This window comes from Garra rufa, chromosome 6, assembly GCF_049309525.1.
Source record: "Garra rufa chromosome 6, GarRuf1.0, whole genome shotgun sequence".
NCBI lineage: Eukaryota > Metazoa > Chordata > Actinopteri > Cypriniformes > Cyprinidae > Garra > Garra rufa.
Window position 1 is genome coordinate 1658743 of NC_133366.1, and position 13736 is coordinate 1672478.

The following is a 13736-nucleotide window of genomic DNA, read 5'->3' on the forward strand; positions in this document are numbered from 1 at the left end:
AACAAATGACAAATCTGTGTGCAGCTATTCCTGTTTACTTTTTCTGATATCTGTTGTGGAATTTATGTACAGAGTTTACAGAGGAAAGGAAACCCTTAAGCCTTATTTTGATTGTTTTGTTGTTTCTGAGAAACACGGTAATGTTTCTTCAAGACACATGTCTGAATATTAAACATCGTAATCGTCATCATCATCATGTTGCCATGTTGAGATATCAGCCTGTGAGTGATGCAATAAGTGATGCACTATAATAAGGAAATTATAGTGCCTTGAATTTATTAAGTAATGTTTAATTTAGTTTGTTTCGCTCTCTGGAAATGTAAAGAAAAAATACAGTTTTTACTTGGAACTTGGTTGATCCGAAATGAGCGGTTGCCCGCGGTTACGGTCATCCAAAAATATTTGTAATGATATTCGGGTCGCGGTCAGTCGGGTCGTTTGAAATAAAGATGCCAATTAAACCTTTGTAATTTATATAGTAGGTCTACTAGACACAATTTTCTATGAAATAAATAGACCTACACTTTATTGGCTGAATAATATTTACCTTTAAATGCTGAGCGTTATTAACTGTTGAATAAATGCTGAGGCGGGACAAAATGCCAAATTCCCAACACGTTGAACTGAGCAATGCCATTGTACCATTTTATTAAACGCATATAACTCAGTAATATCAGTTTTATGTATTTTCCAAGAGGGGGTGGGATTTTTGTTGGGAAAGTCGTACACTTGGATTAGACTGGATAAACACATGCAGCATCTTAATTGATAAGAAAATGGTATTCCTAATAAATGCCTCGAATATTTTGATTATGTCCAATGCTTCTCTTTCTTTCTCGAATTATTAGACACATTTCACTAGGCCTATGTCTTTTCAAATGCCTTAATTATAACATTTCTAGCACTATTTTTTAAACGTTTATTCAAGCAATAATATATAAAGTATCTCATGTATATGCTTGTTTAAAACCAGGGATTAAAAACGAATTCCAAGTAAAAACTGTATATTTTCTTTACATTTCCAGAGAGCGAAACGAACGAAATTAAACATTACTTAATAAATTCAAGGCACTATAATTTCCTTATTCATTTGACACAATATATATAATAATATTATTTTGTCATATTCATAATTCCTGAATTTATGAAAACTTTGTTTTGAAATGCATTCGTTATGTTTGTATAAGAAAATTCGTTAACCCTAGCCTATTAACTTGATTTGATATTCTTGATAATTTTTAGAAGAAGTTAAAAGTTAAGAAAAAAGGAATGAGCTTATAGTCTCTAATATTTAGGGCTATAGGCTAATCTTTTTCTTAAATTTTAACATTTTATTACACTGTAGATCGAAATAAAATAATTATTGATCATATTTAACATTGGAGAATCACTGAGTAATTCGAAAATGAAACTATTTAAATCTGTATAAAGGAAAGACAAACTAAATCACAACAAGAACAATCTGTATTTGTCTTGTAATCAAGAACATTTCTTTTGACAAAATTACCTTATTAATGCCGAATGATGTTTGATATAGCCGCATATAATCGCTGGAGTCAGTCGTAAATATTAAACATGCGGGTCAGGTACAATATTTTCTTCTTTTTTATTTTGCGGTCCGAGTTGCGGGTGGGTTAGTTAAAGACCTCGGTCGGGTTCGGGTTGTTTATACATTGACCCGCGCATCACTGCAGCCTGTGTATCTTACGGTTTTGTAAAATGCCCAGATATGTGAATTTTTTTACATTTTCCACATGCTATCCCCTGACAATGATGTTTCCAATATCCCTTATGCTGCCCAGGTCGCTATTACTCTGCACCACAGAAAACTCGGCAGGATCTTACAACACTGAGTGGTTGTGCCAAGATGTGATCCCATCAGGGTTGGGGTCAATTCAGGAATGAACTCAACAATTCCAATTCAAAGAAGGAAATGGAAATGGAATTGGAATTCAACAACAATTACAGGAAATGGAATTGGAATTGAACTGGAATTACAGGAAGTGGAATTCAATTGCGGGAAATTCCACTGAATTCCGTTTATTGCTGTTTCTGAGCATTTATTTGTGATTGCATTTAGAGACATACATTTGAACTTTATTTATGATGCTTTACAAACACCAAGTATGAAATAGAGTTGATCAAATGCAAGTAAATAAAAATGAGAACTGTACATTATGAATTAATAATTGAATGACAGTGGTGATACGTTTCTGGATGTACTATACATTCAAGATATGATTAGCACATAGTATATGTCTCAACTCACAAACAAATCTAACGAGTCATGTTCATTCATTCATTCATTCGAACTATCATCATTTCCTGAAATGTGGCATCATGCTTAACATACTAAACATACAGTACTTTCTATTTCTTTTACATGTTTGTGGTTTATGTGATTTACAATATTTAATGTACTATAAACTATCAAGTCAAATTATTTTATTTAGCAACTCAAGTGGAATTTAGTGGAATTTATTTGATTTCAATTCTGTTTCCTGACATTCCAATTCAATTCCAATTCCAGGAAGTGAATTGGAATTTACCATTCATTCTCAATTCAACTCATGAATGGCCCCAACCCTGGATCCCATTGCTTCTTTGTACAGCCATCATTAGATATCCATGCCAACCTGTGGATATCTTTTGTCCGAAACTACGACCCAGTGCCCATTATGCCCTTGGAAGAATAGAGAGAGAAGACGGTCTGAATTGTCGATTGGAAAACCTGTACCAAATGGACCGATGATGTCTTGGAAGCTGGCAGTTGGGGCATAGGTGACTCTGTTAGGGTATAGGTGACTAGATGTCCCCGCCAATGGAGAAGCCATGTGTACAGGCTTCTTGGTTAGTCTTGGTGATACTGGATGCCCATGCCATGTAACCAGCATCTCTCTGAGCAGTGGACACAGGACTAATGCCACTCCCTGTGTGTGATTTGTGCCACCAGAGAGCAGCACTGACCACACAGTGCTTGTGATCTGGCAGCAGCAATTGCGGCATTGTTATACTTAACCAGCTCATAGATGAGAGCAACCTGATAACCTACCCAGTTCAAGGTGAGAATGTTCCTGCAGTTGCCGTTCACCCATTGACGTCTGCCAGCAGAGACTGCTGCTGCCGAGTCTACTTGTTGGCGAAAGCTTATTTAATGGTGGCTCAGACTCATCGTGCCGCAGTGCTGTGTGTCAGGGTTGGGGCCATTCATGAATTGAATTGAGAATGAATGGTAAATTCCAATTCACTTCCTGGAATGGAATTGGAATTGCATGCAGCTGACAGGAAATGGAATTGGAATGTCAGGAAACATTGCAATCAAATAAATTCCACTTGAGTTGCTAAATAAAATAATTTGACTTGATTTGCTTGATAGTTTATAGTACATTAAATATTGTAAATCACACAAACAACAAACATATAAAAGAAATACTTGAGTGTTAAATGTTGAGTATGTTAAGCATGGTCATTTCACGTGCCACATTTCAGGAAATGATGATAGTTCGAATGAATGAACATGACTCGTTAGATTTGTTTGTGAGTTGAGACATATATTATGTGCTAATCATATCTTGAATGTATAGTACATCCAGAAACGTATCACCACTGTCATTCAATTATTTATTCATAATGTACAGTTCTCATTTTTATTTACTTGCATTTGATCAACTCTATTTCATCCATGGTGTTTGTAAAGCATCATAAATAAAGTTCAAATGTATGTCTCTAAATGCAATCACAAATAAATGCTCAGAAACAGCAATAAACGGAATTCAGTGGAATTTCTCCGAATTGAATTCCACTTCCTGTAATTCCAATTCAATTCCAACTCTGTTTCCTGTAATTGCTGTTGAATTCCATTTCCATTTCCTTCTTTGAATTGGAATTGTTGAGTTCATTCCTGAATTGACCCCAACCCTGATGTGTGTCCTTCGAAATGAAATTAGTCCTGCCACCGGCTAATGGTATAACCCTTTGTAGACATTAAAAATTCTTAGTTTTGAATTATTTCTATGGCTGGAAAGTCATAGTCATGAACTTGAACTAGTCATGCAGCTGCTGACAAAAGGATCGGACAATAGTGCATTATGAGGATGCATGTTCACATATTCACACACAAAGGTGTAGGCATATATGTGACTCAAATAAAATTCAAGACATTAAATATTGGTTCAGACTGTATCTGTTAACAAAACTCTGAAAGCAAAACCTCCCCAGATCTGTGCCTCAACACCCTCCTGTTTCAGGCAGTTCCCTTTGACTCTGATATGCATTTTCAACTGTTAGATGTTGTATAGACAGGTGTGTACCTTTACAAATCATGTGTAGTCAGAAGAACTTCCCACAGATCAACTTTGAATCAATGTGTGCTAACATCTTACATTTCCAAATTTGCAGATAAAATGTGATACACCTGACCTAAAGTTCATAAGTCTTAGCAAAGTATCAGAATACTTATGTAAAAGAATTATAGCTCATAGTTGCAACAAAAAAAAATGTAAAAACCTTCCTAAAGTACCGTTTATGTCATGTTTATGTTTATGTTGAGAACCACCACTTTAGATTTCAGCTCCATGTCCATTGAATTGCATTTAGTAAATATTAAATACATTATGATTTTGATGGCAGCACGCTCCAAAAATGTTGGGTCAAAAAATGCTTTTCTGGAAATGAAGCTTTAGTTTTACTGTTTACTGCACTTTGTTATTCTTCTAGTCATCATGGTGCAGATGGGGAACGTTGTAACACTGTGACAATATGCCCCGTTGTTATTAAACTATGCTTTTCTATGACATTAGCGATGCAGTTTACACTATTGACTTATATGGATTTTGATAAGAAACCACAAGAAACAGGTGAATAAAGGCTGACAATCAATGTTTAACGTTCAGCAGTTATTCTTTCAAGAAATGTAAAGCATTTAGGCTGGTTTATGTGTGTGGAGGGAGGAGAGTGTTCTTCTGAATGTCTAAATGTGTTTCATCTATTTGTCCACATTGTTTTAAACTATACTGTACAGCTGTGTGTTGTGATCAGGGCCGTCCCAAACATGGTTGTGATGTGGTCATTGTTAAACTCCAAAACTAGATTTTTTTTTTTTTTAAACGTCATTACTTCATTTGAAAACGTTAACACATGTATTTTACTGACAAAATATTTTAGTTTGGTGTGTATATATTTTTTTCATTCGATCAGATAACATTTGAAGCTGTTGCTATGTCAACTATTAAGTACCATAAATGTTGTGCTAGCATGTGTGGAAATATTTAAACCACGTTACAATTAACCCCGCGCTCCTCATGTTTACACACTGTAGATGGTTTTGAATGTCATCATCTTTTTTCTTACTTTTTGCTTTTTATACTGCACAGATTGTTCATATATAAAGGGTTTGTGTCTTTTTATTCCTTATTATTCTTAGCTATTAAGCTCACCAAAATCTACATTGAGACATTTTTAGCGCACAAGAACACAAAGTTAATCTCCAACCAGTACTATTTAATTTTATTTTAAATGAAAAAGCATTGTAACTAAAATATGCATAATTAAATGCAAAACGTCTGGCTAACATCATGTACTATTAAAAATTATTGGTAACACTTTACAATAAGGTTCATTAGTTAACATTAGTTAACCACATTAGTTAACATGAACTAATAATGAACTGCACTTATACAGCATTTATTAATCTTTGTTAATGTTAATTTCAACATTTACTAATGCATTATTAAAATTTTGTTAACATTAGTTAATGCAGTGTGAACTAACATGAACAAACAATGAACAACTGTATTTCTGTTAACTAATGTTAATAAAGATTAGTAAATACAGTAACAAATGTATTGCTCATGGTTAGTTCATGTTAGTTAATACATTAACTAATGCTTAACTAATGAACCGTATTGTAAAGTGTTACCAAATTATTATTATTCTTTTTTTTTTTTTTTTTGCCTTTATTTTGTTAGGACAGATCAGAATTGACAGAAAGAGAAGTGGGAGAGAGATAGGGGCAGGATCGGGAAATTTCCTCGAGTTGGGATTCGAACTCGGGACACCCGGAGCGCAATATCGCTGTATCTCCACACAAGACTATTGGCACCAACAAATAATTAAAGAGCACACTGAGCTTAATTGGAGCAAAGACAATTTTTTATAAAATTAATGTAACATTTATTAAAATGAGAAGATTTTTGAAAATAAATAATCTAGGTCATGAATTAATTTGCATACATATTTTAATATGAACACCTATTATTGACAATATCTATAAAAATATACTTTTTCTTATTGATGTCACACTGACGTTGCGTGAGTTTAGCAGTGCACCCTTTAAGCTCACCTTAAAATAATTTGAAGTCTTTAAAAATAACAGCAGTTTAAAACCACAGACCAGCAATAAACTGTTAATTTATAATATTATGGATTTAAAATTACAATCCAGTAATGCCTTTGAGGTTCATATACATAATGTAGCACACAATTTTAGTTCGTCAGTTAGTCAGCTGTGTTCTGATGCATCTGTGATCTTATCTAATATCTAACCATCTTTTGAATCTAACTCTAATTATTTCTCACATCCAAATTCCAGGTTATAATATGCAAAAGTAAACATTAATCTCTCACTTTTAAGGTAAGTAGTGAAACTTACCTAAAGTAATGGCATAAAAATCTAAAAAGCTTATGTTGGAAGTTTTCAGCATGGATAATCATATCTCAGCATGCAATGGTCTTGAAATTACAGGAGGTATGTAGTAACAAACACATCGATTGGTTAATATGAATATCTATGTGCATGTATGCAAAGAACTGAACTGAATTCCTTTTTAGCATTTCTGATGTCTATTGTGGCGATAAACAAATCCACATCAACACATAATGCCTTTCATTGCTGCACTTTATTAAAGATTGTTGATTAGTCAAAGTTGCAAATTTAAAAAAGTGACCCAAAAAGAGAAGAACGTAATTGATGCGAGTCCCCAACAACAGATTTACTAAGATACACCGCTTACAGAGGAAAGGAAACCCCTAAACCTTCATTTGATTGTTTTGTTGTTTCTTTCTGAGAAACACGGTAATGTTTCTTCAAGGATCTAAGACACACGTTTGATCTTCATGCTGATGGATTTCATACCAACAGCAATATTGTTCTTCCAGGTGTACCAAACATTACCAATGGCGTAAATGGTGGGATCTTCACCCCACAAATACACACCGTTGATGTTTGCATGATAACAGCCTGCATACCAAAATGCCCCGAGATACAATCTGGCACAGTTCTTTTCATGGATGTCTTGGTCCTTGTCAAAGGTGGTGAACTTTTGGTTATTATGGTGAGTCAAAGAGTCGCCTGCAGCAAAGAAGAGCATCAAGGACAGATAAACATTTACTCATCCAATTGTGATTTTTAATGGAAAGAAAATTATCCTACCTGCTCCTCCATCCTTGAAGCCTGAAACATGCAGTTTATACCCATCAGTTTCACAATCCACAGAGAAGGACGAGTACAGAGCGAAACCTTTCCTTCCAGCGAAGTCCTCCAGATCCACTCTCAGCATGTACTTCCTGTTGCGTGTCAGCTGGTACATGTTCTCCAGCCCTGATCAAACACACACATGAAGAACACGTTCAACCAAACACATGAACATCCACACAAACGGACACACGCTGTGAGATCTTACCCAGCCAGTATTCGCTCTCCACATTCCCAAATCCTCTCTTGTACTGATTCCACGGCCGATAGAAATTCACACTGCCATCCATTCTCCTCTGAATCACCTGTGATGGGTTTATATACAATATATGATTCAGAATGAATGTTGTGATGGGTGTTTAATGATCTAAAGTCACATTCGTACCGTCCATTGTCCTTTATCTTCATCTTTTCCTTCTGAGATCATCTGACAGTAAACCCAGACAGGAAAACCACCTGCTGGAGAGATGGAGTAAATCCCACTGACTGTTTGTCCTGATTTATAGATGTCAGAACAGTCAGCAGGCATGTCACTATCATCATTGCATCCATTCACCAGAAGAACCGGGAGAAGAGCCACCAAAAACACTATCATCTACAGAAACAAAGAGAATCAGATGAGCATCACACTGAGATGATGTAGAATAATGTAGAGTTATTGATGAACTTACTGCCATCTTCTCAGACTCTCCTCAGTAGATCACAGCAGAGATCCTTTTAATCAAGATAAAAAAAGAAGAATAAAACAGCAACTCACCGTTTGTGTGGTTCAGTCTGACACAAACACTCTTTATATATCTGTCAGATTCTCAGGCTCCTCCTTTGTTACAGAAGAAATTTACATTATGAAGAACCACATATTGAATGCAGAATAAACACATCTTTCATGCTTGTTAATATCTAAATGCTTAGATAAACATGTAGTGACAGACATGATAGTTGTTTTTGACCATGCCCTCCAAATCTGCTGGCATTTTTGGATTCTCAAATTTAAAAAAATAGGTTTTACAGTCCAAATTCTTGAGAGTAATCAGTTATTGTCTCCATGTAAATTACAAAATGATGAATTTGTGAAAATAGTGACTTTCATGGCCATGTGTATTCCGTGTTCAGCCAATAAGTATGAGCACAGGTGCATAGTGTTTTCTTACAAAGTGACATTGCTAGTTACTGGCATGGCATGCTATTAGAAAAGTAAAACACTAGACAAGACAATAGGAAAGGTCTTACCAATCACTAACAGCAAAATTCCTCTTTGCACTGCAGACGTGGCACCAGAAATAATAGCACAATTACAACTGCATAAATATTGTTGAGATTCATGTTTTTAAAATAACGTTTTGAAAATGGAAATATGACGGAAAATAAAATGTTTCTTTTAAATATGAAACTAAAACTGCTGTATAGTTGTATAAAATCCATATCATATTTGCAATCATGCTCATATTTGTAAAAACCGTCCCTTGCTCTCATGATATTGCTTAAGTATGTTATAATATAAAAACAAGATCTCAGACAAGTACTTTATTGCATCATATCTTGAATTTTTCAGGCATTTGTACTATGGTGAAATTTTTGACACAGTTCCCCACTGAATTTCAACAACACAACAGTATCCAAAAAATCTAGAAGATTTACATGTGATCACATTACCACACACTGCACAATCAATCTCTTTTCTATATCCTGTTTGCACTTTGCTTATGTGCGGTCAGTAAAATTGCTAGAAAAACTCTCTTCATTCTTTTAAGGGATGTTGAGCAGATTTTGGCTAACCTACAGTAAACGCCTCAATGGTGAAAAACACTATTGCAAAAATAGAAACATCTGCCAGTTTAATCCAAAACCAGTAGTCCAAATATTTGGAGTACACTTACAAGTAAGTCATCTGAGGCAGACTTACTAATTGAAAAGAAAAAAAAATCATTGGATCTACACTAATCACATTTTGGTTTCAGAATTCAATCAATTTTGCCAAAAGTTGAGAAGTATGCTTCCCTGTTTTTTTAAAACATGGTCTTTAGTGAAATTAAAAAATTGGCAAATTTATTTGTGCAATGTTTGTATAATGTCGATTTAGAATGAGTCATACTGCACATGAACATATATTTTCGCTAAAAACACAAAGGACTAATGAAAGGGAAACACTGATGCTGTTTTTCTCCTGCAGCACATCCTGGAGTAACATAGACTCTTCAAACAAACTCCAGTTAAACAAAAGATGGGTCGACTCAGGACTGAGATGTTTGTCCTCTTGATCCAGAGTCAGGGCTTAATTTGTGCAACATTCTGCCAGAATAGGATCCGGGACTTCTCGGTTTTCCAGTACCCATTTGCGCAGATCCAGCACATCACGTCACGGCATTAAAGTTTCTTGTGATGAGAGTTAATCAAACAGATTGATGACAGAAAGGGAAATTCATGCTTAAGAACAGAAGCCACAGCCAAGAAAAATATCACATGTATAATGTAATTTCTTTTTTGAATACATAAAATATTGGTTCGGTCAGTATCTGATCAGAAACCTGTTAAAACAAACAGTGCTTATTATTTTATATTTATTTAGGCAGCGGCTATTTGCACTAAGTGCAGATAGCGATAGATTCTAATTACACTACTGTATATGAAAATAGCAGTATATTCTTTGCAATGAGTAGCAGTTAGATGCTATTTATACTACTGTATGTGTGAATAGTGGCAGATATCTGCACTAAAACAGTGTGGTATAATAATGTCTTAAGTGTAAATTATCATTTTTATTCGAATTATTACATGGATGACGGTTTATTGGGACAATAAAGCCCTCCCTGACCCTACATAAAACACTTGTACACTCTGATTTCATATGTGATGGGAAAAGGGAGAAGAACACATGTGCAATGACATCAAAATGGTGTAATGATGCATGACTTGTGGAACGAGCGGTTGTTTTTTGAAGAATAACCCTTCCATGATGACCAAACATTTCCAATGGTGCATTAGGTATTATCTTCTCCCCATAAATACACACCATTGGGGTTTGTGCTGTGACAGGCTGAGTACCAAACACAAATTACATTGGCATCTTGGTCCATGTAGAAGGTGGAAAACTTGAAACCATTATGGCCAGATAAAGAGTCACCTGTAGAGAGGAAGAGCATCACTGAGGACAATAACCCAATGGAAATGTGCTTTCATGAGTATAATAAATAAAAGAGTCCTATACATGCTCCTCCATCAGTGAATCCTGAAACATGCAGTTTACACCAGTCAGCTTCAGGACCCACAGAGATGGATGAGTACAGAGCAAAAAATGTATTTCCATCAAAGTTCGCCAGTTAAACCAAAGACTGGACATGAACATCCAAACAAACAGCAATGTAGTAGAGCTTTCACTGTTATGCTGATGATACTCAGCTCTGTCTTTCTTTGCAACCCGGTGAAACATATCAATTTGAAAAACTAACGAAATGCATAGCTGATATAAATTCAATTCTGAAAAAACAGATTAGACCTAAAACCTCCGCATGTAATAACCTAAAATACTGTCTTAATACTTGATGGCTACTCTGTCAATTCTTCATCATCAGTTAGGAACCTAGGTGTCCTATTCGATAGCAATCTCTCCTTCAAAAGCCACATTTCTAGTATTTGCAATATTTATATCTAAAAATCTGTCAAAATATGCTCTCAATGTCAAATGCAGAAATGTTTATTCATGCATTCATGACCTCAAGGATAGATTATTGTAATGCATTACTGGGCGGTTGTTCTGCATGCTTAATAAAAAAAACTCCAGCTGGTCCAAAATGCAGCAGCTAGAGTTCTTACTAGAACCAGAAAGTATGACCATATTAGCCCGGTTCTGTCAGCACTGCATTGGCTCCCTATAAAACATCATATAGATTTTAAAATCTTGCTAATTACTTATAAGGCCCTCAATGGTTTAGCTCCTCAGTACTTGAACGAGCTCTTATCACATTATAGTCCCTCACGTCCGCTGCGTTCTCAAAACAATTTGATAATACCTAGAATATCAAAATCAACTGCGGGCGGCAGATCATTTTCTTCTTTAGGGCCTAAACTCTGGAACAATCTACCTAACACTGTTCGGGAGGCAGACACAATCTGTCAGTTTAAATCTAGATTGAAGACACATCGTTTTAATCTGGTTTACACATATTAACACTATTTCTATTATTCAAATCATTAATTCTTTAAAGGATGGTTAGGCTGCATTAATTAGAACAATCAGAACCAAAAACACTTCCCATAACACCCGATGTACTCGTTGCATCATAAGAAGAATGGCATCTACGCTAATATTAGTCTGTTTCATTCTTATTCCGAGGTCACCGTAGACCAGATCCAGATCAGATGGTCACTGCAGTCCCCTGGATCCAGTCCGTACCCAGCCCAGATGGTGGATCAGCACCTAGAGATGACCTCTAGAGACCTGAATGCCAGTGGAGACCACGTTAATTAAATGAGGCCTGGAGACAGATCCCCAGTGAAGACCTCGTCACCTAGATGACCATCGGCACAAAGCCACAGGAACCAGATGAGTCCTCTGCACAATCTGACTTTGCTGCAGCCTGGAATCAAACTGCTGATCTCATCTGGCCAGAGGAGAACTGGCCCCCAACTAAGCCTGGTTTCTCCCAAGGTTTTTTCTCCAATTCTGTCAGATGGACTTGCCGCTGTGGCCTCTGACTTGCTTAGTTGGCGACACTTAATTTCCAGCGATATCGTATTTGAACTGAGCTGACATCACTGAATTCAACGATGAACTGCCTTTAACTGAAAACTGAGTGTTTACTGTTGTCCTTTTGCATTATTGGCACAATATTTTCCTATTTAATTCTGTAAAGCTGCTTTAACACAATCTGTGTTGTTAAAAGGGCTACATACTGTAAATAAAGGTGACTTGACTTGACTAGTGGCGTCCCATTTCATAAGGGAATATTTTTACCCCTTCCCCTATCCACTCTGTTTCAATGGCCAAGGGGAAAGGGGGCAATATACTGTAGGGACAGTGGTAGATGAATGGGTATAAAAACAGAATTAGGATTGATGCCTAAATGTTTGAAGCTTAAGGTAAATGTTTTCCTTTAACAAATGTAACACTTGTGTTGCCCATTTTCTCCTCTTGTTTGTTTAACGCTGAAGGGTTTGTCTTGTAAACCCCATTTTGCATGCTTGTAAATATAGCTCATGACTTCCTTACACAGTAGGAGTGTAGAGCTGTGCCATTTGTGTGCATAGAACACATTTGTTCCTGGAAATAATCATGTACCTTTATCAAAACTGGCTTACAGACTTTCACAAAATCACAATTCTCACAAATGTGAGAATGCGAATAACCTTTGAACATTACTTAAAATTTTATCTCTGGTTCTGGAGCTCATGGCAGGTTAGAACGCATACCATGGGTACGCGTCTCAGTCGATTCAGGAATCCTGTCCAGGACATGTCAAAAGGTGTAAAAGTAAAAGGTGAAGTGTGGTCACCCTACTATGAATACATATTGTCACAATCTCTAGCTGGAGCTAGAGAATGGTAGAATGCATTATTGGGACTGATTTACCTTCCCTTCTAGATCTGTAGTTGTGACTGGTTAGGAAAAGGCCCCTTTACATCCTGCATTTAATTTTTTCAAGCTTCTACTTCTGGAAGGCATTATAGACTGGTTAAAACAAGAACTACCAGATTTCAGAAAGGCTTTTTTCCAGTAGCTATAAAGATTCTAAATGTTACCAGGTAATTTTGTAATATTGTAATGTTATAATTATTATTATTATTATTTTTTTTTTTTTTTGGTGTGTGTGTTTGTGGGACCGTCATACTGGCATAAAATTCCTTGTATGTTACGCATACCTGGCCAATAAATGTTGATTGATTTCCTCTGCATATAAGGTAAAATTAGGCATGGAAGCCCAAAATTGCAAATTTATATAACTCTGAAACAGCAATTACTGTCAGGAGCTAAAGACACAATAACCATATCTTCTGAAGAGCTGCTAGATGTTGAGTGAGGACTCCTCCTGCTGACAGACAACAGGCTTCACACTCAGTGTGTGTCTCTCAGATGAGTCGTCTTCACCCAGATGTTCACACTGTGCATTGAAACGTTCCTAAAACTCACCGCAAAAAACTGTGCATTTTCCCCTTATTATACAAAAGTTTAACAAGAGTATTCCTCTCTTTGCTGTGTAAGATGATGATCATAGATGTTGCAAGAAATTTGACATATTTTGAGATTCTCATAATGTCTCACGATTTCTGA

General features: G+C 35.9%; 1 protein-coding gene across 1 annotated transcript; it reads right to left on the bottom strand.

The window, feature by feature from the left end:
• Positions 1-7091: 7091 nt before the first annotated feature.
• On the bottom strand, positions 7092-8072 carry LOC141336175 (microfibril-associated glycoprotein 4-like). The gene is made up of 4 exons (XM_073841714.1): positions 7857-8072; positions 7680-7776; positions 7430-7597; positions 7092-7348 (listed from the first exon to the last, which is right to left on the bottom strand). The coding sequence occupies exons 1-4, from the start codon at positions 8064-8066 to the stop codon at positions 7092-7094; spliced, it is 732 nt and encodes a 243-aa protein (XP_073697815.1). The 5' UTR covers positions 8067-8072.
• Between the last annotated feature and the right edge of the window lie 5664 nt (positions 8073-13736).